Genomic DNA, 24741 nt, shown 5'->3' on the forward strand with positions numbered 1-24741 from the left:
TCCTCTTTCTGTGTTTGACAGCCCAGAGAGCATTTATGTGTGTTGTCAGTCAACAAGTGAGAGGAGGAATGTATCAGGCTGGGAGACTTTGTTTTTGACCCAGTGAAGTTTAGAGTGATATGCTTTAAATAGACAGCCGATTTTCTCCAGTTACCAAACAGGCGGGTCAGAGAGATCACAGATTCCTTATCTATACTGTGAGGGGAAAAGAAATTGAATGTGTCTCTTAAAAGCAGTTTCATCTATCAGAGATTACAAATACAACAGTGTTGTAATCCTAATCACACAGTTATTGCATCATGACTGCTCAGATTTAAGATTGCGAGGTGCCTTAAATGTGCATTTTCATGCATTACCATGCTAAGATTTCTTTCTGGTTTAAACCCCAATTCTGAATTTCCTGGATTTATAATGCTTGGGTTGGGATCATTACAGTTTTCCTGCAATGTGGTTTACCCTAAATTACTGAGATATTTAACTTTGATCTTGACCCCATCTTGATGTTTGTCTAGCAATAAATAAGGTTGGACCTGCTGAGGGTTAGATTTCTTGAACTTTGGGGGCAAACAAGCTAATGAATCTCCTTAACACCAAACTGTGGGTGCAATAGATCCTAAGTGACTTAGGAGCCTAAATTAGTTGCACAGCCCTCAAAGGTATGAGAGGTAGGCATCTAAATACCTCTCAAAGCAAGGGCCTAAGTAAATTAGGAGAATTAAGTCTCAATTGTGATGGAGGCTTCTAGGTCAAATCTTCCCCCATTTCTTTAAAGTGTGTCCTCATGCCGTATTTCTCCCAGGGCTCAAGAGGAGACGTTCCTGACGCTGGGGCCTGACTGGTTCCTATTGTTCACCCAAAGCCATCTGCACCCCAGTACTGTTGTGCTGGGGGTTAAGCTGCTGCTGCACTTCCTCCACAATTCTACGCTGCTCAGCAAGTTCAAGGAGGGGATGGTGGCAGGGCGCTGGGTGGAGAACAGCTCCAAAGGGCAGGATATTCTGATGGGTACGTTCCAGACGTGAGACTCACTGTCCGAAATAGCCTCTTGCAGAGAGAGTTTCATGAAATCTCCAGTAGCAAATCAGCGAGGGCTCCCAGGCCAGCTTCCATTGCTTAAAATAGCAAAACTGCCATTGACTTCGGTGTGAGCTTAGTATGGGAGGGTCTTCCGCTGCAGGGCTGGAAGATACCGCCCCTATAGTACCACAGGCTGGGGATTCCAAACCAGGCATCTCTCAGGGAGATTGTTTGGTCTGGTCCATGCGGAGCTGGTTACCTTCTGGCCTGTACAACTGAGAGATGGCCGATCATCACTTTCCAGTTCCTCCGAGATTTGCTCTGACCCATGTGGGGAGCGAGAACTTCACGCTATGCGGCTAATAGTGGGGTGGAGGTTTTCTGTGTTCTTCATGTCAGAAGGGTTCTTGGAACAGCTGGGTTTGTTCCAGGGAGGACAATGGGATGGTTTGATCCCCAGAGAACTGCCGGTCATTGTCTCTCTGTCATCTGTCTCTACCGCTTCTGATGCAGAATGGAAACTGAGCTGTTCCAAGCATGTTGTCTTCCTTTGCATCTAGGCAATTTGAAGAGTGAGCCCCCAATGCCCAACTATGGGCCCTATCTGGTTTTTGGGCTCACGGTGCTGCAAGCGTGTCTGGTTCATCATATTCACCTCCCTGAGATCTACCTGCTGCTCTCAGGGCTGTTTCTGGCCACTCCCCAGTGTGACCCACCAGAAGCAGCCAAGGTAAGACCCCTCCAAAGGTTGGGGAAGTGAATGAGAGTCTACCTGGCATCTTAGCTGGGGGGACCCTGCTTTGCCTCCTGGAATTCCTAAGTTGCTCTCCGGTGGCTCTGATGGGAGAGGCAATACAGCAATGCCCGTCCTGGGCAACACAACTATCTGGCGAAGCTACAAGTGGAGGATGCCGCCAGATGTGTAAAGAGAAGGAACCTCCTGGAGGTTTCAGACTGCTCTGAAGGCTGGGAGGGTGCAGCCAGGGCCACTCTCACCAGCCTCCTCCTTGAACAGCTCTCTCTCCTTTCAGGCAGATTTGGACTCCATGCTGCGGTGGCTCCTGCAGAACCACCACACAGAGGACGTCCTCAAGGCTGGGCTATGCACAGAGGCAGCTGTCCTGCTGCTGGAGATGGCAAAGGCCATGGTGAACAAGGTGAGGCGCCTGCCATGTGCACAGGGCCCTGTAGAGGGAATGGAGGAAGTTCTGCTGGAGAGGCAGCCTGTGCTCTCCCCAAGGGGTGAGTTACGGGCAGGGAGATAGTGGCACCCTGAAAGCTGAGTGCTCGGGTGGCTGCCCAGGAGAGATTCAGGTGCCGCTCAGCTGATCATCAGAGTGCCCACAGCTGGCAGCATGTGTTTCTATTGGCGGTGCACATCCACAAATGCCTCGGTGCACATAACAAAATTCATTCCACACGTGGATGGCAAAAAATAGAAGGAACCCTAGCAGCCAGCTGGCCCTGTTGTCAGTGCTAGGAGGAGGGCACTTCAGAGAGATCCCATCTGTGTTTGCAGCCAGGATCTGATAGCAGAGAGTGGGATCCTGTACCCCAGCTCCCTCCATGCACTTCTGGGGCCCACCCTTGCCCATTCTGAGTGTTTAGAGCCATGTTCAGGTTCGGCAGAGGGATAAGTAGATCCAGGCAGTTGTTCCCTGTGGCTCTTGGAGCAATCCATTCATGACTTGAGGCACGTTTCACAAGCTCAGCTTTGCACATGTACCAGTGAGACGCTGCCCTGATGAGATGGGTCTGTCGGTGTTCAGCCCTTCGCAGGTACAGAGGCCTCCTGGGAGGTGGCCTATCCTGGGAACATCATGCAGTTCCTGTGCCTGATCTATCACAGCTACCCTCAGGACCCGGTGTGGTGCTGCTCGGACTTCCTGCAAGCCTTGGCCGCGGTGCTCTTCCATGCGGGAGCGCCTCAGGTAAACGTGACCCCACTGGGATGGCTGTGACCGAGCCAGGTGCTGACACCTTTACCCTGGCGGTCCTGCCGAGCCCCTTCTGATGTGAGTCGTGCCCAGTCCGAGCTGTGGGATCTGTCCCACAGCCTGTGCCCCTCGAGCTGTCAGCTTTTGTGGGAACCAAACATAGGTGCAGATGTATTGACTCCAATGCTTCCTGCTGGGGCTTTTCACCCTTCCCCATCTCTTTCCTCGCCCTGGCCCAGATCAGTGGGCTGTGATAGCTAGTGGGTAGATCAGTTCTGGCTGTGATACAGCTGAACTCTTTAATCCCAGTGCTCTGTGTGTGGCAGGGGGTTGGGGGGGGGCATCCCTCTGCACTGCCAGCCTCCCCACGAAGGAGTCATCCCTCACTCAGCGCATGAGCTGCAAGCCAGAGCACACGGTGCTCCTTTTCCCTCAGCCAGCTGTACCCCTGGCACCGAAGGTTGCTTCTCCTGTGCTCCCTTCCCCTCATGCCCCAGCACCACCGGCCTCAACAAACCCCCCACCCCCAGCTGCCAGCTGATTTTCCCCATCTAGGCCACGTTGGGCGGGGAGGGTTAACAGCGCTTCTCACTGACCACACTCCCTTTGGTCTGAGTGACCCTCTGGCCTGGCCCCTGCCTACAGTGGCTATTAGCCAGGATGGGCAGGGATGGTGTCCCTGGCCTCAGTCGCACCTGGGAATGGATCTCTTGATGACCAGCTCTGCTTGTCCCCTCCGGGGCACTTGGAATTGGCCACCGTTGGCAGACAGGGCACTGGGCTGGACCGACCTTAGCCTGCATGACCCAGTTTGTATGCATTAGGGGCAATTTCTGGGGGCATTGGTATTAACGCTGTTGCACAGCTGAGGAAGTGAAGCACCAAGTAGGGAAATGACATATCCAGGGTCACAACCAGTATTTGCTGTGAACTGAGCACTTGGGCAGCCCCCCAGGAGAGAGTCATATGCCACCAGTCTGGCCAGCAGAGCACCCACAGCCAGCAGCGTGTGATTGTTTGAGTGGTGCACATCTGCACATGCCTGGGTGGAAGTAACATTTATTCCACACATGGATGTGAAAAAGGAGAGGGATCATTGGTCACAATGATCGTGGGCATGTCTACACAGAGGTTTAGGGATGTTCTTCCCAGCACAGGCCAAAGACGTGCTACCTCTGCATGAGGGAGTGTCTGAAAGTATCAGCATGGCCCCTCAGGTTGCCCAGGCAGAAGAGACCTGCCTGAGCTCCTGGACATGCACTCAGCTGTAGCGCTAGCTCATGCCACTGCAGCTGCACTACTGTTTTCAGGACAGTCTCTTGAGCAGGGCTGGCGTCTGTATGTCTGGCCATGCTGAGATGCGCCCACAGAGCTGCCTACTTGGTGTGACACAAGCAGAGGTAGATAGAACCCCGGCGTCTGGGCTCTTGCTTTTACTAGCCACATTGCCCTGTGTCCCAGCTGCTGGCTGCAGCACTTGGCTCCATCGTGGGGAGACAGGGCTGCGGAGTGAGCAGTGAATGCAGCTGTGAAAGCAGAGGCTGGTAAAACAGCCCCTGAGCGCTCTGCCTGCTCTCTTTCGGCAGGGAGACTGCAAAGGCCTTTGGCCCCTCAGTGGTCCAGCTGAAGCAAATGGCTGCATTGAGTCCCCGGCTGCCCCACCACCCTTGCACCCTGCCAAGAAGCAAGTGTGGGACTTCCTGCGCATCCTGCTGAAGGAGAGTCTGCTCAGCGTGCCAGCACACAAACAGGGGCACCCGTTTGAGCTGCTCCTCGAGGTATCTTGTCGCCATTGCCTCCTGCCCTTGCTGTTCAGCACTGGGGGACCAGGGGAGGAGCAGGAGCTGAGGCATCCCATCCATACGACAAAGAGGGGCGGCTGTCCTGAACCTTGGGCTTTTGGGAGCCCCTCGGCGGCTGCCCCAACCATCTTAAGGGCAGGAGAGATGGGGGGGTTACCTGGGGCCAAGGGTTGGGCCTCTTCTCCATTGCTCCTGCACTCACCACTCAGGCTGTGGGAGCGGCAGCCTGCTCTGCCCTGCTGTGTTGCAGCGCCCTCCCAGCCCACTGTGACTCTCTACTCCAGAGTGGCAGGAAGTGGAGCACCCCTCTGGTTCCCGCCACCTGCGGGGAAGTGAGGTGCAGAAGGGCAGAGAAGTCTGCCACTCCCACCGCCTGTGTGGTGAGTGGATGGGGAGAGGGGAGATGACCTCTGCTGTCTGCATTGTGCCTGGCCCTCGACCCTAAGAAATTCCTAGGCCCCACTGCCTGGGGGGTGTAAAAGGGTGCAGGAGGGCTGGGGCCTGCAGCAGGGGGTTGGGGGGCTACCTCAGGGCCCACGCCTGGGGCACTGGGCTGGGGATTGCTCCAGGCCCAGTCACTGTCTTGACACCCCTTCACAGGACGCATCCTGCAGTGATGTAGGGAAGGGATGATACAGAGGGTTCTGCAGCCCCACACAACCAGGCTCTCTGTGATAGAGCTGGGCTGTCACCAGAGAGGTTGTTCTGTGGCAAATGCCACAGTTTTCAAAAATGCTCCATTCTGAACCAGAACAAAAATGTTGAAATGTCCCACAAAACTAAAACATTTTAGAAAGTTTTTTTTTTCCGCTCCCCCTAGGTCAAGGGAAACATGTTGTTCTAGGCTGGACCTTTGTACACTTCAAAGGGATAAATTAAAAGAGCGAATCTGGTTTTTAAGTCTGATTTTGAAACAACAGCATCCAAATATTCCTTTCTGAGAAATGTCAAAATCGGCCACTTCACCTTATCAAAAAGCTTTCTTCTTTTTGCAATGAAATTTCGTTGAAATTGCTTGAAAACCAGAGTTGGACAAAAGCATGATTTTTCATTCAAAACAAAACAAAACAAAATAAAAAAACCCTTTTGATAAAAAAAAATTGTGAGTGCCTCTACTCTGAGAAGGGGCCGTCTATAGCCCCTGCTAGCAAGCAGCATGAGACCACGAGTGCCTGAGGCCAGGCCTGGAGGGGTGGGACATCTCCAGCTTCATTAGCCAGGGCAGCCAGCTAGAAGTGATGTGCCAACTGCCCAGTAGGGAAGAAATTCTCCTGTGCCCATGCATTCAGGCATCCAAGGCAGGATGTTTCTTGTATACAGCTGCTTATAATATCTTGTACTGAAAAAATGTATATTGTTATCGTCCCATTGACATCAACGAACTTTGCAAAGACTGAGCAAGGTTCTCAGGATTTGCACCCTTCAGTAGAGCATGGTGCTGATGATTCCATGTTGTGCTTGGACAGGTTTCTGTGGAAAACTCCACCGGCGAGCAGAAGAGATGCTTCCAGACTGAAGTCTTGCTTTCTGTTATGGATATCTTCCACGTTATCAGCCGAGGGGAAGAGAAGACTGCATCCTCCAGACCGAGAGGTGAGGGAGGAGGTTCGGATCTTCAGCCAGATAGTTTGTAGTCTGGGGCACAGGATTGGAGTCACTTGAGAGATTAGAAATGCCAGGTGACACATCGGTCTGGTATCTTAGCAGGGCAGGCTGCATGGGCCATTCGAATGCTTCTGGTCCAGGCTGTGACAGAGCTGTCCCCCTGTTGTTTTCCCTGCAGGCAGCAGTGACCCTCGGGGGGCAGTGGAAGCGGCCGTGCCTACGTCGGTGGCGAATGTTTCCTATTTCACACAGAAGCTCGTCGAGCACCTTTACAGTGGAATGTTTGCGGCAGACCCTAAGCAAATCCTGCTCTTTGTTGCCGAGCAGATCATGGTGGTAAGTGGGACGCTGGGGCTCCTTCTGCTGGTGTTGCAGTTTCTTATGTCACACCGGCCCTACGATTTGGGAACACACAACACAGAGGGCATGAGCCGTGGCCGCTGCTTGTGTTGTGCTGGCCTCCATCAAGGATCAGAACCCCATACTGCAGATGCACCCTGACAATCACAGTTCTACACAATCACAACCGCATGACACACAATCTCAGTTGTCCTCCTCAGGTTGCCAAATAGCTTTGCAGAAATCCAACCCCTTGCTGACCTGGCCCCCAAGTGAGAAAGAGAGAAAGCCCCTCAGAAAAGCAGCCCCAAACTGAGAAACAGGAAAAGAGACATTGCCCTCACTTACCTTAAGCTGGAGGGGTGGCACTGGGGGTCAGGGCTTAACCTCAGGGCTGGATTAACTCTTCTGGAGGCCCAGGGGTAGTAGATTTTATGGGGGCCCTTAGAGGCTTGGCATGGAGCCAAATGAAGGGTTCAGTGTGTGGGGGGGGGACTGCTGTGAGTGGGGCGGTGGGTCTGGAGGCTAGGAGGGGGATGCAGGGGCAGGGGGAGGCTCAGGGTCTGGGTGGGAGGTAGGTCGGGTGGGAGGGGTATGCTGGAACAGTGGGAGGTGTGGGGTCTGGGTGGAACGTAGGCTGGGGGTGGGGAGGTGAGGTTTTGGTGGGGTTGGGTATACAGGAGTAGGGTGTGGGTCTGGAAAGGAGGGGGCAGGGGTTTAGGGCACCTACCTGGGACAGCTGTGGGTGGTGGGGCAGATGAGTCTATCTCTGAGAATATCTGCGCTGGGGTAACATACACACCAACGGAGCTGGGGGAAGTTGTAAATGCAACAGCTTTGACTCACTTTGGTTCCCCTCTGTTTGTGGTCTATGAGCCACCGGAGAGGTGCAATTTTCAGGAGTACCTGTGTGACTTAGAAGCACATTTCCCATTGGAGGACTAGGGGAATTATACTCCAGGGTCACGAAGGTGCTTTTGGAAATGTCACCAATCCAGATTTTCTTTGCCCCCATGGAGATAGATGGTCACCTTGGGACATGTCTGTGTTTAAAGGTTCCCACTCTTAAACGCCTGTTCCTGCTGTAACTCCAGGGACTTGAGAGAGGCACTGGCTTTGTCTCGCAGAGCACAGAGGACATCATGGTAGAACAAGTGTGTAGAAGCCCTAGCGGGAGAAGTGGAGCCAAGGAGAAGAGGGTGTTGTACCAGCCACGGGCTAGACCATGTTTTGCTGTGTTTGAACAGGTCATGGAGAACACCTTTTCCCAAAAGGAATCCATCATCAGCACCCTGTACAGCAGTTTAAACCGAGCCATCCTCTATTGTCTGTCCAGGCCGCAGCAGTCTCTGCCTGAACAGCTGAGTCTCCTCAACAGCCTCCAGGCCCTCCAGGAGCAGTGGGACACCATCTTTGCAACTTACAACTCCAATATTAGTTTCACCATCTGCCTTATGCACTGTCTGTGTCAGCTGAGCTCTGGGAGGTACATGCCCTGCACTCCATGTGACTTCTGATTAGCTTTCTCTCCTAGTATTTATTGCAAGGGGCGGTGCGTGCAGAGGAGGGAAGATTTCACATGCTCTTTCAAGGTCAGGGTGCTAAGTGCTCTGAACTGTGGAAACTGAGAGCACTCCCAGGATCTGGGATCACTGGCCCAATTTGATAGGCTGGTGCTACATGGGTAATTGCCTGCACGAGCCCACAGTTCTGCTCTGATGTCCACTGAGATCATTGTTTTTTGTGCCAATACTTGCTATTACTGAGTACCAGCACCTCTGCAGTCCTAGACATGGGATTTACTGGGCGGAGCTGTGCGGGGAGGGAGCCAGCTGAGTACCAGCACTGGTTAAGATTATTAAATTTGAACTGCATGGGAATTTTTCCCTCCTGAAAGCTTTTGACAAAAATGGGAAATACACCATTTTCATGGAAAAGTTTAATTTAATTTTCAGCAAAGCAAAAAGAGATTTTAAAACATCAGTGTTTTTATAAGACCCTGAAACTTTTCAATTGAAAATGAGCTGTTTTTGTGAAAAATTCTGTGATCAAAAACTGTTTTCCGTCAAAAACATTTTAGGGTGGAATAATTTCTATTAGATATATTGCTGAAGTGTTGCCTAAAATATATATACAGCGGTATGTATAATGAGCAGCAGGTGCTAGTGATGAAACTCTGGATTTTAGTTGGTTATTTTGAAAAGTGATGGGTTAACCTCTACAGTGTGTCCAAAAAACCACCAAAGAAGGTCTGGCTGGTATGTGACCTGCTTACCAGCTCTGACAGCTCAGAGCTTGGGCCAGAAATCTCACAACAATGAGCTTTGCGCTGGTGTGTTGGCATTGCCCCTTCCAGCTGAGGCCAGAGAATGCAGCTGCAAAGACTAGACCGGACGCACTCTGCTAGTATGGCTTCAGCCTTCATATATCCCTCCACCTCAGGGGATGGTTTTTGTGAGTGTGGTCCTGCACCTGTTGAATTCACTGGCAGTTTTGTTGTTAGTTTCAGTGTGTGTAGAATCAGACATTGAGTGAGAGTGTTATGGGATGAATGGCTAGTGTTGGTGAAGGCTTTATCAAGGAATGTTTTGCTGCTGGGCAGTTCAGGTTAACTGACCTTTTTTGGAGGGTGTACAGCTTTCAGTTTGCACTGCTGGCATAACTTTTGCATGTGATTTCTTCAGCATTCATTGTTTGGCTGTTTCTGAGAATAGTGCATCCTCTTTGGTAACACGGCTAGCAGCTTTTACTGTAAACCAACAAACAGCTGTCTAGGGGAATGGTGTAGGAGCCAGCTGCAACATTCGGATCCGAGGCCATAGTAGGGGTGGTTGGGGTCAGCTCACAGCTAGCTAGCAGAGAGAAATGTGCACATGAAAAATTAGTGAGCAGATTGTTTCAGAACTTTGTAACCTTGACGCCAACAGCAACACAAACAAGCATATATGGATGTCACTTGCATCTGGGGAAGGTCATGTCTGGTGTCTATTTCATCCAGGTGACTTTGCTCATCAGTAGCTTTGTGGGTATATTCAAAGGTTTTCTACTACTTCAGCATGATATTTTCCTGGAAGCAAAAATAAGGCGGATTCAGGGAAATCTCTGAGTACAACCTATCTGAAGGAGACAGACATGGCTGTGTCTGTCTCTGCAGAACAAGAGAAGGATGCATTTCTATGGCACTCTGCCCCTGAGCCTCTCAAAGCACATTTACAATGGTACCTATGCATTGCTGCACCAGGGACAGGTGAGGAATCTATGCCGAGAAGTAAAGGGATTTGCTCAAAGTCGTACAGGGAGTCATTGTCCTGACTCACATCTCTTGCTCTAACCATTAAGCAACTTTGCTTCCTGGGAACAGGACATAAACAGAACATTGCAGTGGTTGCACCCTGTAGAATTCAGGGTGTGGAAGTAGGCCTCAGGAGGCGTGGCTGGAATGTAACCTGAGGAGCTCACTGCTGGAGGATGATATTGAAGCGAATCATTTATTAGGCAAAACAGGTGAGGAATCAGTCAAAGCTTCTGAGGATAGGCAGTGATTCCACTGGAAATTGTGTACAAGAGGCTCTCTAGCTGCTACTTGGAATAGAATTTTTCTGAGCATTTTTATGCATCTCCTGTGCAGTCCCAGCAAAATTCAGATTGCAGCCAGATTACGAGACTATGAGTAAAACAGCTGCAGTTGCATGAGCTTGGATTGATTTTACTGGGGTTGACCTATCAGCTCCCTATCTAATGGGAATCTGGAAATTGTTTCTGCCCACGATAGAGCACCATTATTCAGATGCATTTTATGTGCATGTGGTTGGCCGTTCTCTGAGGGCATTTGTTACTGGTTAGTTTTGGAGACCAAGGACACAGATTAGCCATTCTACGGCATGGCAGTTCTTGTGCTGCCACATATAAAGCAGGTAAAGCCAGTGATTTCAAAAGTCAGGAATTCAGGCAATGGGAATTTTGCTAGAGATTTTGGCAGGGGCCAGATTGCCTTCCAGTATGATGACTTTTCTCTCATTGGTGAAGTACCCAGGGAATTCTTACTAACAATAGTTGTGGAGTAACTTTAGAGTCTTTTTGGAGAAAGAAGCAAGCACTTGGCATTTCTTTACTCATCAGAATGCTACTAGAGCTAGTCACTTTTTATACCCGTTAGAGGTTTAAGAATCCATTTAACATAGGCCACCTAAACTGAATACAGTGAAACAATGTAACGTTTGAGGTGGCCGCTTCTCCCCCTGCCATTCCAAATCTGCTTTGGTTCTTACTCCGATTTGATAATTCCTGGAGAAAACCTATTCAAATGTTATAAAGGTTGAGAATAGATAGCAGTAACATACAGATAAAAAAAATTACAGGGGCATTGCAATTATCCTAAAACTAGGCACAACAAACTCAGGAATTTCAGTGTCAGTGTTACTCTCACATCACTGGCTTTCTTTTAAGTATACAAAACACGCACTTAAGGCCTTAACTCTGCTCTGTAGTGACACCATACAATAGCCTACCGCTATGACTAGGACATTGATTTAATTTAATGGGGCTACTAACACTACAAACTGATTTTTAGAGATCAGAATGTTTTCTTCTGTTTATGGCTTCACTGCAGGGCGGAGTTAGTCATATGTATTAACTGTCCATTTCTTGCATTACCCTGGTTGGATTCTTTTGGGAATACCTCTACCTCTGAATTAGCTGCCACCTTCCACCCTGTACTGAGATAAACTCACTCCAAAAAGCTTGAACTCAAAGGTGTGCTGAATTATGGTCTCAGCAATTTTGGTGGTAACGCCATCATTACTATTATCAGTTGAGTTTACTGGGTCATGCCTGTGGACCACCCAAGAGCAGGGACCCATTGTGCTAGGTGCTGTACAGACACAGGCTAGGTCTATACTAGGGAAATAAGACGACTTCAGATATGCAATTCTAGCTACAGCAATTGTGGAGGTAGAACCGACATAACATAAGTCGACTTAACTGACTGTCCTAAGTAAGGAAGGTCGATGGCAACATTTCTCCCATTGACCTCCCTGACTCCACGCGCAGAGTACAGGGATTGATTGCTCACCCCAGAGAGATCGATTTTGTGTGTCTTTACCAGATGCGCAAAATTGAAGTCCGTAGGATCGCCCCTGACCGGGTCAGTCTTCCTGGAAGTGTAGACATGCCCACAGTATGCTAGACAGTCCCTGCCACAATAAGCAGACAATCTAATTAGAGAGGACACGTGCAGGGTGCAGACAACAGGTACATAGCTCACAAGCAAGAGCAGTCAGCATGAGGGTGGCAAATGCTATTGGGCTATTATGAGTCCTCAAAAGTTCAGTTGTGGCTCTGCGGAGATTTGCCTACCACCTTCAATCTCAGTGGGGAGGCAGTGTGTCCTAGTGGGTAGAGCTCTGGGCTGGGACTTTGGAGTGCTATTTCCAGCTTTGTTGTTGGCATGGCAGGTGATGTCAGGCCAATCATTGTGCCTCAGTTTCCCCCTCTGTAAAACGAGGCTACTGATAACCATTGTAAGGTGCTTTGGAGAGCTATAAATGCCAAGGGGTGTGTGCTCATAGAATGGAGGGTACTGAGGGTGGGAGATAGTTGTGTAGGTACTGAAGCGAGGGATGTTGGCTGCAGAGCAAATAAAACATATGAGATTATTTAGAAAATCCTGGTGTGTGCACTGCTCATTTGTCTTGTGGTGGTGGAATTCTGGAGGCGTCTGGGTTTCTCATGCCACCTGTTGTTCTGTTTGCTCCAGCTATCCGGAGGGGTTTGGAGTGGATGCAAAACCGCGACTGGCTTCCTATCACCAAATTTTCCTGTCCCCGAGTGAAGAGGAGAAAGGGAGAGGGGACAGCCTCCCTGCACCAAGCGATGGTAAAGTATTACCCGTGGACTTCACTGTCCCCCGGGGAGCATGACGGGGAGCAGGTCTAGAGAGACCTTCCAAGCAGCTCTGAGAAGTGCTTGGACATAAGAAAGATAAGGTGTCTCTTGAAGATGCTGGTACCACACAGCTGCAGCAACGCTGCATGAGAAGTGGAAATGAAATGATCTTTTGCTGCATAACAACTACTTCAGGGGATAGTTGGAGGTGTGATGTGGTCAGAGAATGACAGGAGATAGTTTCTCCACAATTCTTGTTACAGCCCTGATCCTTATATCTGCTATCGGGTTGGGCAGGGGTCCCGCTATTTTTTTTTTTTACATTCATGCATGGAATAAATTTTATTATGTGCACTGAGGCATGTGTGGATGTGCACCACAAGTAGAAACACATGCAGCCCACTGTGAGAGCTTTGATAATGAACTGGGTAGCATTTGAATCTCTCCTTGATGGCTACCCAAGCACTCAGCTTACAGGAAACACTAGGGCTTGGCGAGTCTCACTGCCCCTCAGTTTTGCCATCTGTGACAAGGGTACAGTAAGTCTTCTAAAGTACAGCTGCCCCTGTAAGGATTGAGGAGTATGTGTATTTGCTTCCAAGAGTAGAAGTGTTAAACACAAGCAGTATGTTGCCATGACTAAAGCGGTAGGTGCAGGGAGGCTGGTCTCCTTCCCCAGTACTTGGATTCTGTGTGGTCTGTCCTGGGAAATAACTGTTCATCAATGTGCAGAGACTCCAACAGCCATCTCAAGAGGCCACTCAGGGTCATTGGCTAGCACAACCAATAGGAGTTAGTTCTCCAGTGGCTAGAAGTACTGTGAGTGGGCAGGAGCCAATCAGACAAGGTCGGAAAGGGCTGGCAGCTTGCTCCAGGAGCAGTTCAGGGTGAAGCTGGGGTGTGGGTAGGATCTCCCTTGTCTTAACTCAAAAACACGGCCTGGTCTGCTGCTAGCTTTGCCTACACTCACGCTCCCTCTGCTGCTAGATCCCTTCCCCTTTGCTAATTAGGTCCAGATCTGAGATCAGGTAGTGACTGGACCTGGAGTGGTTGGATGTAGAGCCCTGGGTCGGGCTGATGGGTATCATCTACCTGCAGTTTTTAAGTCTCTCCTTTGCTGACTGGGGATTTGAAGCTGCTTTTCAGTGCAGTGTAATTTAAAAGGCTCTGTGTTCTGAGAGCTGCCACTCCAGCTTCGTGCAGCCCAGCGTCTCACCAAGCCTCCCATGGAACGTCACACCTCTCCCAGTGCAGGAAGGGGCTGTGCAGGGAAATGAAGCTTTTAATTAAAATTGACTTTTCTGAGGCCTCGTGCTGTCAGCTGCTGTTGTTCCTGCAAAGTGACAACATTTGTGGCACCAGCAGTTTGGCAGCCCAGCCAACTGGGAGAGCAGGACTCTGCCAATTTCTACCTGGGTCTAACACTACTTGAATAGCAAAAAGGAAATTTCACAAGTGGTTATTTTTGCTCATTCCCTCCACCTGCTTTCTGAGGCTGTGTAAGTGATCTCCACCCTCCACACGGCACTCACACTAGAGGTTATTGTCCAAAACCACCCTTCTGCCCACACAGACACACATCCTTCTGGGATTCCTCTTCTCCTTATATAACCACAAACATAAACCCTAGCTGGACTTTTCTTGAGATCTGGCTATTTCTAGGATTTTTTTCCAGCTGAACATTTAAACCACACCTGCATTCTCCTTTGCTTTAGAGAGGCACCAAATTTTTTCTACTCCTATTGTCATTCAGTTGGTCTGGTATCCAGGGAGATTCAGCAAAATAACTCTGCAGCTCCAGGTAGAACATCCAGTCACAATGCCACATGAGTTTTAGAGTCCCCTGATTTGGGGCTCCTGCCTTCCAAGATTGCTGTGGATGCTGTCTCCAGGACTAAGAAATGTCCTATACATGCTTCAGACTTTATACTGTACTTAAGCTATTAAGAATCCACAGGCAGCTGCTCATGCTTTTCCAGATTGATGCATGATGGGTCAGCTGTTATTCCCATGGGTACTGTTTGGGGGCTAGATACGGAAGTCAATAGCGAAGCAAAGAGGCTTTGCAGATAGATAAAATGGTGATAATCTAGAGCAGTGTTTCTTAAACTTTTTGAGACCATGGGCCACCAAACAATAATATTTTCCATGTGGAACACCTATGAAAATTTTCTTCAAAAAACGGTTGTCAGACCAAAAAACCCCCCAAACTGCAACCTATCCAGCAAAACCAAAATGAAGTAATTTAATCGGGTCTCATAGCAGTGAAGAAGTAACATTGTATCGGGTTTTAAGAACAGAAAAGATACGCGCCTGCTGAACATGGTTGCTAGTTGCTACACTGTCAGTTGTTTACAGAACACCAGTGTTCCCCAGCATGTAGTTTAAGAAACACTGGTCTGGAGTCACTCCAGATTGGCACCTGTGTAAAAGGGAGAAGCTTTTGACGCCTGCACTACTGACTTTGCCATTGCACACAGAAGTTGGTTCCTCATTCTCAACTCTTCGGTTTCTAGTTCAGCAAGAGATTCTGAAAATGGTAGCAGTCACCTGGAAGCAGCTCATTTCCCAACGGCGGCAGGCCCTGGAGGACACCTACAAGATGGACCTCTCTGTGAAGCCAGGAGACAGAGAGAAGGAAGTGAAGATAGACGAGATCACTCCTCTGTGGGAAGAGACGACGATGAAGGCTTGGCAGCAGTTCATAGGTCTCTCTTGTTTAATGGAGCACTTAGCTCAGAGAGCAAAGGCATTGCAGAAAGTAGCCCAAAGAAGGGAAGGATGCTGATGCCTCAGTTAAAATCTCCCATTTGCACATCACAGGCCAGGGGTCTTGAGTCCTTGCTCTGTTTTTAATTGGTCCAACTCCAGAGTTAGAGGGGGGAATTCGCTCCCACATGCCAGCCCCTTTACATAGCTCTGATGATTTACAGGGACTGGCTCTGTGCCACAACAACCTGGAAGAGGTTTCCCCAGTGCAATTATGCAGCACAGGCCTCCTCACAAGTGGGCATGCCAGGGCGAGAGTGGAGCCTGGGCAGCATATACCACTGCCGTGATTCTGATTGTAGAGCATCCTGTGGGAAGCTGCTGTCAATCAGAGCGTCCCTGGGGCTGCTCTAACTTTTGGCCCTCTGAAGCAGGGTCTGAGACGAGGTAGCATAGAGCCAAAGCAAACAGAGTTCCTGCCATCTTTCAGGGTCATGTCCAGTGCAGACACCAGCCTGCCACTCAGACTCGGCACCTGGGTCCACCTTTATTGACTAAGCCTTTTATTTTCTGGCCTACAGCATCTGAGAAGAGGGCTCTCCACAGTAAAGCAGCATCAGTTCAGACACAAAGCAAACACAGTTCTTGGAGCGGAAGCTTGTCTTCAGCTATGAGGTTGATGCCTGGCAGGAATGTTAAGGAAGCAGCCTGCAAATCTGAGGTAACTTCTCTTTCTTCTATCATCAGCCCATTTCAGCCCCTTGGGAAGCCTGGGAGGTCATTAAGGATGGCTGAGTTCAGGAGGCATCAGCTAAGGTTGCCTGGGGTGTTCTCGTAAGAATCACATCAGTAACTATGTAATTATAGGCATACGCATAGTAATAATTATAGGCCTCTAGCTTACTGGTAAGCTTCGTTTCATAGATGTTCAGGCTCATAATGACCATTCTGGTGTTCTTGTCTGACCTCCTGCATGGAATAGGCCAGAATACCTCACCCAGTTTTAGGCCAACATCTTGTAGTTAACCCCGAGGGCCTAGAGTCTCACCTCCCCTTTCAGCTCTACAGTTCCAAGCCTGCTTGTTGGGATTATCTCTTTTGAAAAAAGCTTTAAAACAATTAAGGCTCTCAATCAGCAAGGTGCTCAACCTTACTCCTAACTTTAAGCCTGTGATTAGCCCCAGTTGGTTTAAAGTTGGGCTTGTGTTTACACACCTTGGCTACGTCTACACGTGAAGCCTATATCGAAATAGCTTATTTCGATGTAGCGACATCGAAATCGGCTATTTCGATGAATAACGTCTACACGTCCTCCAGGGCTGGCAACGTCGATGTTCAACTTCGACGTTGCGTGGCACCACATCGAAATAGGCGCTGCGAGGGAACGTCTACATGCCAAAGTAGCACACATCGAAATAAGGGTGCCAGGCACAGCTGCAGACAGGGTCACAGGGCGGACTCAACAGCAAGCCGCTCCCTTAAAGGGCCCCTCCCAGACAGTTGCACTAAACAACACAAAATACACAGAGCTGACAACTGGTTGCAGACCCTGTGCCTGCAGCATGCATCCCCAGCTGCCGCAGCAGCAGCCAGAAGCCCTGGGCTAAGGGCTGCTGCCCACGGTGACCATAGAGCCCCGCAGGGGCTCGAGAGAGAGCGTCTCTCAACCCCTCAGCTGATGGTCGCCATGGCGGACCCCGCTATTTCCAAGTTGCGGGACGCGCAACGACTACACGGTCCCTACTTCGACCTTGAACGTCGCAGTAGGGCGCTATTCCTATCCCCTCATGGGGTTAGCGACTTCGACGTCTCGCCGCCTAACGTCGAAGTTAACTTCGAAATAGCGCCCGGCGTGTGTAGCCGTGACGGGCGCTATTTCGAAGTTAGTGCCGCTACTTCAAAGTAGCGTGCACGTATAGACATGGCTCTTGCTGCAGAGAGGCCTAAATGCCAAAATTCAAAAGGGAACGAAGCTCCATTCATCATGATTGCCACGAACGTTGCAGACCAGAAAGCTGAAGAGTTCAAAGCTGCATGTGCTCTCTGTGTTGGTAACACACATCTCGCGACAGCAGTAATGTTAGGCTACTTGTTGCACAAACTTTGCTGGTTGAAGTTTAGTGTCTGTGTTTCCAGGCTTGTTGTGTTTTGAGAGTAAAACTATGGTCCACTGGGTGAGGTGCTGCTCGAGAACGCTGGAGGCCAGGCGAGGTTTCCTGCTGCTGTGTGGCCTTCACAAGTCATTTAGTGCCTCAGTTTCCCTACTGTACCATTGGGATAATAGCACTTCCCTGCAGCACTGGGCAGTTCAGTTGATAAAGGCATAACTAATTGTGAGGTACTAAGACACTGCCGTAAAAGGGGCCACGTGAGTACCTTCTACCAGCGTGGGCACAGACTATTTGTACAAAGTGCAGCAGCTGTCTTTAAAATAACACAGAAGAAAATAAATGCCCTGTGCTTAGCTGTGCAGGTGTGTAATGAGCTCAGTCAAAGGCCCACAGAGAAGAGGGGTGAGGCGTTCCCATCGTTGCTACTATCTTTGGCTTGGAGCTCTGTCTGGACTGCATCTTTCTGACATGGTATGGGGGCCCCGTCACCTGCCTCTGTAGCACTGTCCTCTCCTCCTCTGCCTGCGCTGGAGGCCCCTCCTGGGCAATGCTCCCTTTAATCTTTTCCATCCATATATGGAATAAATTTTTACACTCGCTGTGGCATATGGAAATGTGCACCACCGGGATGAACAAGAAGCCAGCTGTGGGCACTCTGCTAACCAGCTAGGCAACTTTGGCATCTCTCCTGAGCCCAGCTTACAGGGAACACTGCAGTCGTGGGCGACTAGACAGGCTGGAAGGAGGGGTGTATATATCAGGCATGGGGCCAGTGGAGATGCATGCCACTTCCCCACCGGTTCCACAGCTGTTCTCAGGGAAAGACTAGGAGAGCCAGACAGCCCATGTGTCCCCCAAGAAGGGTGAGTTTGGATAGGTTTGGATCAGCTCATCTTAGCAGAGTGCTCCTATTCTCACTGGCTAAGAAGCAGGGGTGGGGCCCTGGTTCCCTGAAAGCACCTAGTGAACACTGGCCCAAATCACCACTGAAAAGCACAAGTTAGCAGGAGCTTCTTAACCAGCCCCTGAAATGGCCACGGATGCTGCAGGGCAGGCCCCATGCCCTCTGGTACTGTGCCCTAGCCCCAAGGAGCATAGATTTAATCCACTGGTGAGTACGTTACCACTCTCCCTTGCTGGTCGGCAGAGGGGGTGGCTTGCTTACCACCCCAGCTGGGGCTTCTGGCCTCCTTAGGTCAAGCTGCAAAACCTCATACTTCCTTCTGTGGCGGTCCCTGCTTCCATCCCAGTGTGTCGGCCAAGATGGAAGCCCTCCTATAAGCACAATGCTCACTGCAGTTGCTATGAATAATGTCCTCATTGCTTAAGATCTCATTGTTGGTTACAGAGCGAGCGACTTCTTCCCAGGTACGTATGTAGCATGTGATGTCACGCTGCCAGAGTACCAACTATTTGCCCTGGGGTCTGTTTAATTATTTTTTAAAATTAATTTTGATTATTACAGCTGATTACACCTCAGTGAGCAATGTAATTGATATTTGTTAATGCATCCCAAGGAACATTTTGTACAACATGCTTTTTGCTGTTGAAGGTTAAAGACGCCGTTATTGGTTTTTCCCTAAATATGCCCACATCATTAGTTTCTCCAGTGAAAAGGTTGCCATCTGGAAAAGGCAGCACGGAGACATTATTCAGGCACAAGTGCATGAAATTGGTGTTTCTGCATCTTCTGTCTCTCTTCTGCAAGGGAGAGGCTTGTAATTAAAGGAGCTGGGTTGGAGGAAACATTACTCATTCGGTGTTATTCCTTATCATGTCAACGACTGACAGCTCTGCCGTGCTGATAAATTGTTCCTCGCTGTGAGAGGCGGAGTGACAATTCCAAATGTTCGTCTCCCTCCCTCCACATTCTCTTTACGAGACTTAATGTGCCTTTCAGCCAGAGCTACACAAGAGGCCAGAAAACGGATCTCCGAGCACCTCCACAGTCTGCAACAGTCCCTTGCTATGGGTCCATTAATAGGGGTTAGGAGTGCCTCTTCAGAAATGCCCATGAGAGCGAGGAACATTGGCAGTATTGTGCTCCCAACTCCCTTAGGTTCTTCTGGAAATCTCACTCCATTGAATTCAGTGGCAAAGTTCCCGTTGACTGCACTGGATGAAGCCCATGGTTTGGTGGCAAATATAACTAATGGGAGTAAGGTGCTCAGGGGCCGGCCAGTGGTCGGGATAGTACAGTTCTCCTAGACTGGGGTAGCTAAATATTAATGAATGAGAGTACTTGCTGCCATATTGGCACCATATGGAAATCTTGCTTGGTGGGTAGCGTATTGGCAGCGCCAAGGGTTATGTGGGCATGAAATCAGTATTAGATGTTGACCTCTGCTCTTTTCTCTTTATCCCAAATAAAGTCACTGAAGAAGGAGAAAGAGGTGTGTGTGAGAGAGAGAGAGGGAGAGAGAGAGAGACAGAAAGAGGTAGGGATTCTCACTTGTCCCCTTTGCATCAGTGCTGTGTTGTGCATCATGTTAAGGCTGTTCATGCTGCTTGAAAAGCACAGGCCTTGTCCACACTACATGGGCCATCGACCCAAGTGACACAGCTTTGGCTCTGTGAGTAACGTAGATGAAGTTGATGTACTTGGATCTGCTTATCGCGGTATGTTGACTGCAGTAAGTCGATAGTGGATGCTCTCTCTCCCTTCAGCTCCACCTACTCTTCTCACTTTGGTGGAGCACTCGAGTCGATGAGAGTGCACTTGACAGTCGATTTATTGTGTCTCATCAACCCTGCTGCAGTGATCACTACCCACTGATCCAGCCTGTTGTGAAGACGTGCCCTCAGATTCTTCTCTTAATCAGGACAGGCCATTGGTCATGTCCCAACCTTGGGGGTTCAAATCAAGAGAACTACTGTGGTTTAACGAAGGGGAAACTGCAGCATGAAATCAGACTATCTATAGTCCATACTTCTTGTTAATGAACCAGTGTTCTCAAATAGTAACAGAGAGATAGCCATGTTAGTCTATATTCTATCAAAACAAAAAAAGCAGTCCAGTAGCACTTTAAAGATGAGCAAGTTCATAAATTTCATATAAATTAACGAATTAATAAAGACTAATAAATTAATTTTTTAGACTTTAAAGTGCTACTGGACTGCTTTTTTGTTTTGACACTGTTCTCAAAGTTAGGGCCCCCTAAAGATACGCTTTTGAAATTTCCCTTTAGCCGCTAAATAAAAGTGACCTGCATTTCAGAGGGTACAGAGCACTTGCAACTTCTCAGTTCCTTCAGTGGCTGCTGGGAGTGTTTAGCAGCTTTGAAAACCGTCTATACAAAAGTGGCCTGATTATCTTTAGGCACCCCGGTTTGGCGATATTGGTCATAAGCTTTCTGTTCTTATCAGCTTTCTTCACAGATGTGGGGGTTGTCCCAAGATGTGCTGAAAAGGGAGGCAGGGCAGGATCAGGATGTGCTTGGGGAAGTTATTCACTTACCATGGTGGTGGGTTGTGGTTGAAGGTAAGATGAGATTCAAAAAAAAAAAAAAAAAAAAAAATGTAGGACTGCTGGTTACCTAGTAGGGCCAGGGGAATCTTGAATCCCCCAACATCTTACAGCCAAGTACAGAATTGCTCTATCTTTTTACTCCGGGATAAGTCCTGAGGGTCCTAACTGAGCAAAACACACAGGTGGAATCAAGGGGAATTTTTTCTGAGCCAGTAAAACTCAATGAGGATCCCTCAGGATTTACCGCACAGAAAGCAGAGATGAATGGGCTCTGGTGAGGTTATGAAATCCATTTCTGTGCTCTCCAGAATGTAGCTTGTGGAAGCTGGAGAGGAAACCACATTTGATGTGAATGAAAATACATTTCCAATTAGTTTTCCCCGCCCATCCAAATTGTTATTCACAAAATAATTCATATCTGTCAGGGACCTGTTCCTCAGAGTAAAGTCATTGAAGCGGTGCTGATCCAGGGAGGATCCAGCTCTCCATTCCAGCTGCGTCTTTTCCCCTGGAATCTCAAAGTACTTTACAAGCATTAACAACAATTTTCCTTGGGATGCATAAACAATCAGTTACAAATCCAACCACCGCTTCAGCTGCCTTGCCGTTCCTCAGCGGGTACTCTAGTGAACAGCAAGCCTGAGGAAATCTGCCAGAGGCTGGGCTTTCTCTTCCAGGCCCCAGCTCTGTCCACTGGCTTGTCTCCCACCTGAACCCTCCAGCATGCACACTTTGCATTTGTTGCAGAATGAGAGCAGGGCTCAGGAAAACACCAAAACTGCTGGATGGTATTTGTTGGAGGACGGAAAGAAGAAGCAGAGTCTGGTAATTGCTCCAGTTATCCTGCTTGGAGGCCCAAGTAACCAATGTGCCAAGCCATGCAATTGTCTGAGATCTATCAGAAGTGGAAGAGTTTCCCCATGTCTAGCTCCATTCCTGCCTTTCGGAGCCATCTCAAAGGGGAGTGTTAAATTAGAGCTTATCTGCCCAAGGACTTTCCTGCTTGGTATTGTAGGGGTCTGATTTGCCACCCACTCTGTGGGCCCTTAGCACATCTGTCTGTGCAGGAGTTTGCTGTTGGGGGAAGGAGCCCTAAGATTGTATTTATATTTGATTTAGGCTTAATATTGCCGGATTAATTTTGCTTGGCTTCTTGAGCAAACTGCACAGGCAACTGTCATGGATTCTTTATTCCCTTTTGCTAGTTCGTTGTGGATGTTCTTTTCTTCTCCAAGATAGAAACGCCCCAAGGGATAGAGGCAAAATAAACCTATTTAACTCTGAACTCTAGAACGAAGACCCAAAGCTCAGCTGAGGTTACTTATTCTGCAAGAGCAGAAATGACAGACTGGTTTTTGGGTCATTTTTTTTAGACTCTTACATGGAAAAGGGGGAAATTGCATGGGCAGAGAGGCGTAGCTCACCCAAACGCCTCTGTAGAGAGGGCCAGCTTGTGCTGCATCCACTGTCGGAGCCGGAAGTGAGCAGAAAATATGAAGAGTTTTAGCTCAGTAGCGTTCAGACACAGTATTGCTTCTTGGAGGAGTCTAGTAATGTACAAGTTGAACCTCTCTAGTCCGGTATTCTCTGGTCTGGCGACATCCATGGCCCAGCATGATTTTAGTGAGTTGGATGTCCACTTATCATGGGTATGGCCAAGGTTCGCACAACCCCATCGAGTTTGTTTACAGCCACCAGTCCTCTTTGACTTATCCCTAAATACCTTTTAAGAGCCCAGCCAGCAGTGAAAGTGTTGGTAATGGTGCTAGATAATATGGACACACCATGGTTCGGCAAATTCTCTGATTTGGCACGGTCAGCTCGTGAGGATGCTGGACTAGAGAGGTTGAACCTGTAGTCGTGCCAGCGAATGGGGGCAGCTGTAGCATAGTGGAGAGTGGGCAGCCTGCCGCTAGTATAATGGGAGCAGCCAAGAGTATGCATCTCCTCCTCTGAACTCTTTCAGGGCTGTATGGTCAACGAGCCACCACCCCTAAGTTTGACTGCTGGGTCATAGTAGTCACAGACAATACTCAGCACTTGCATTAAACTGACAAGCTGTGGTGACAGGACCGGGCTGCAAAGGAGGAGTAGAGCAGGATCCCTTGACTTCAGGGAGGTTGCACTGCTGTAACTCAGGCACCTGTAGTCTCTGCAGTCCCTCTGGCTAGGTACCATCACCATAGCCGCACAACACCACGCTAGGCAGCAGTGTTAAGTCCATTGCACAGATGGGAATCTGAGGTACAGGAAGACCCTGGAGCTTTTCTGGGTTTACACAGTGGCACAGCCTTGAACCCAGCCTTACACTGTTTACCCAGCCTTGAACCCAGCTAGCCTGAATCCTATGTTGGGATTCCTTAACTACAAGCCCGGCTTTCCTCCTCTCTGGATTGGAAATCCAGGCTGATGTTAGTGTAACCCACACACCTACTGGGTGTGGTTCTCTGTCCCACGTAGTGGCACCTGGACCACTTACAGAGAGAAAGAATGAGTCTCCTCTGCTAACAGCCAGCTCAAACTGTAGTAGAAACTCAAGCACTAAGGTCCCAGGGTGTAGTCTGTCTGTCTGCATTACATTTGCACCCTGCTTCCCAAGCGGTGTGGGACCACCACCACAGAAAGAGCGCCTGCCTGTTCTATAAGCAGAAAGCTATATTATGTGCTCAAGCAAGGAGATAAAAAACTGTTACAGGGAGAGACAGGGGATTTGATTTGAAAGAGAGAAAATGCCGATTTGTACAGCATGCTTGAGATGCAGAAGGAACCTGTTGATTCCAGTAGCCTACAAAGCATGTAGACTGAAGATGACAAGGATGGATGAAGCCAAATAACTTGAAAGCAAATATTTTTCTTACCAGTCATTCTGTTTGGCCTTTTCTCAATTATTTCCGCAACCCAAGCTAAAACAAGCAAACGTAGAATTATGAAATTTCTTTGCAAAGTGCATCATTTGTGTAACATCTTTATCTTTGTAATAGAAGGATAATTAACATAACTAATTATCTAATTAAGTTCATTAAGCATCCACCAACAGTGCACCGTGAAGTTGACATTATGTTCTACTGTCAACAAATGCTTTGATTTCTTAGGAAGTAATTAAAATGTAAATTAGCATGCCATAAAAGGCACAAGGGAAGTGTGGAATCAGATATTCATTTCAAAACTGCTCATAGCAACATAACTTTTTTCCCTTCAATGAAAACAGGCACTTTGCTATTAATGATGTATATTAAACAATTCCCATTCTAATATTATTGTCTTGTTTGATAATTGGCTCACAGCTAAATTACACTGGCCTGTGGCAAGCTGGAGAAAGTTAAAGAAACTTTAAACTAAAAAAAAAGTTTTTGGTTCCTCTCAAACAAACAGCTATCCAAGTCACTGTGTTCAGTTGTCAGCTTTGTATGATGAATGTAAAGGAAATCGTAGAAGATCTATACATATTATGACTTAATGGAGGAACATCTATCTATTTATCGTCCCATGGAACCAAACACCCTAGTATCCTAAATACAACGAATCTGTGTATATTCCTTTTAAGTAACCATTTTATGAGAAATTAGTAATGACGGTGGCATTTATGGGCACAAAGGAATGGCTAGATGAGATCAGACAGTGGGCATTCTAACCCCTGCTTCCTGTCTCTAATGGTGACCAGCCTCAAATGTTTCAAAAGATGGTGAAAGACTTCCACAATATCAGATGGACATAACATACTCCGTCTCGTGCTGGTCTCTAATGGGGAGCAGCTTTAAGCTCTCACCAGAAAGTTCAGTATCCCCCTTCAACTTCTTTTAACTCTGGACAGCCTTGTTCTCCATGGAGGGATCAACCTCTGTTTGAACCTTGTTCAGTTTTTAGTTTCA

The 24741-nt window shown here is 48.6% G+C and overlaps 1 protein-coding gene across 1 annotated transcript in view; it reads left to right on the forward strand.

The window, feature by feature from the left end:
* WDFY4 (WDFY family member 4) overlaps positions 1-24741 on the forward strand; it is a 217747-nt gene that overhangs the window by 99113 nt on the left and 93893 nt on the right. The window contains exons 28-38 of the mRNA XM_074999912.1: positions 800-1005; positions 1578-1747; positions 2049-2174; positions 2787-2948; positions 4541-4732; positions 6223-6349; positions 6540-6697; positions 7948-8186; positions 12456-12574; positions 15100-15291; positions 15874-16013. Of these exons, the coding sequence (XP_074856013.1) occupies positions 800-1005; positions 1578-1747; positions 2049-2174; positions 2787-2948; positions 4541-4732; positions 6223-6349; positions 6540-6697; positions 7948-8186; positions 12456-12574; positions 15100-15291; positions 15874-16013 (1831 nt within the window). The remainder of the gene's footprint in view (positions 1-799; positions 1006-1577; positions 1748-2048; positions 2175-2786; positions 2949-4540; positions 4733-6222; positions 6350-6539; positions 6698-7947; positions 8187-12455; positions 12575-15099; positions 15292-15873; positions 16014-24741) is intronic.

This window comes from Carettochelys insculpta, chromosome 7, assembly GCF_033958435.1.
Source record: "Carettochelys insculpta isolate YL-2023 chromosome 7, ASM3395843v1, whole genome shotgun sequence".
In the NCBI taxonomy this organism is placed as follows: domain Eukaryota; kingdom Metazoa; phylum Chordata; order Testudines; family Carettochelyidae; genus Carettochelys; species Carettochelys insculpta.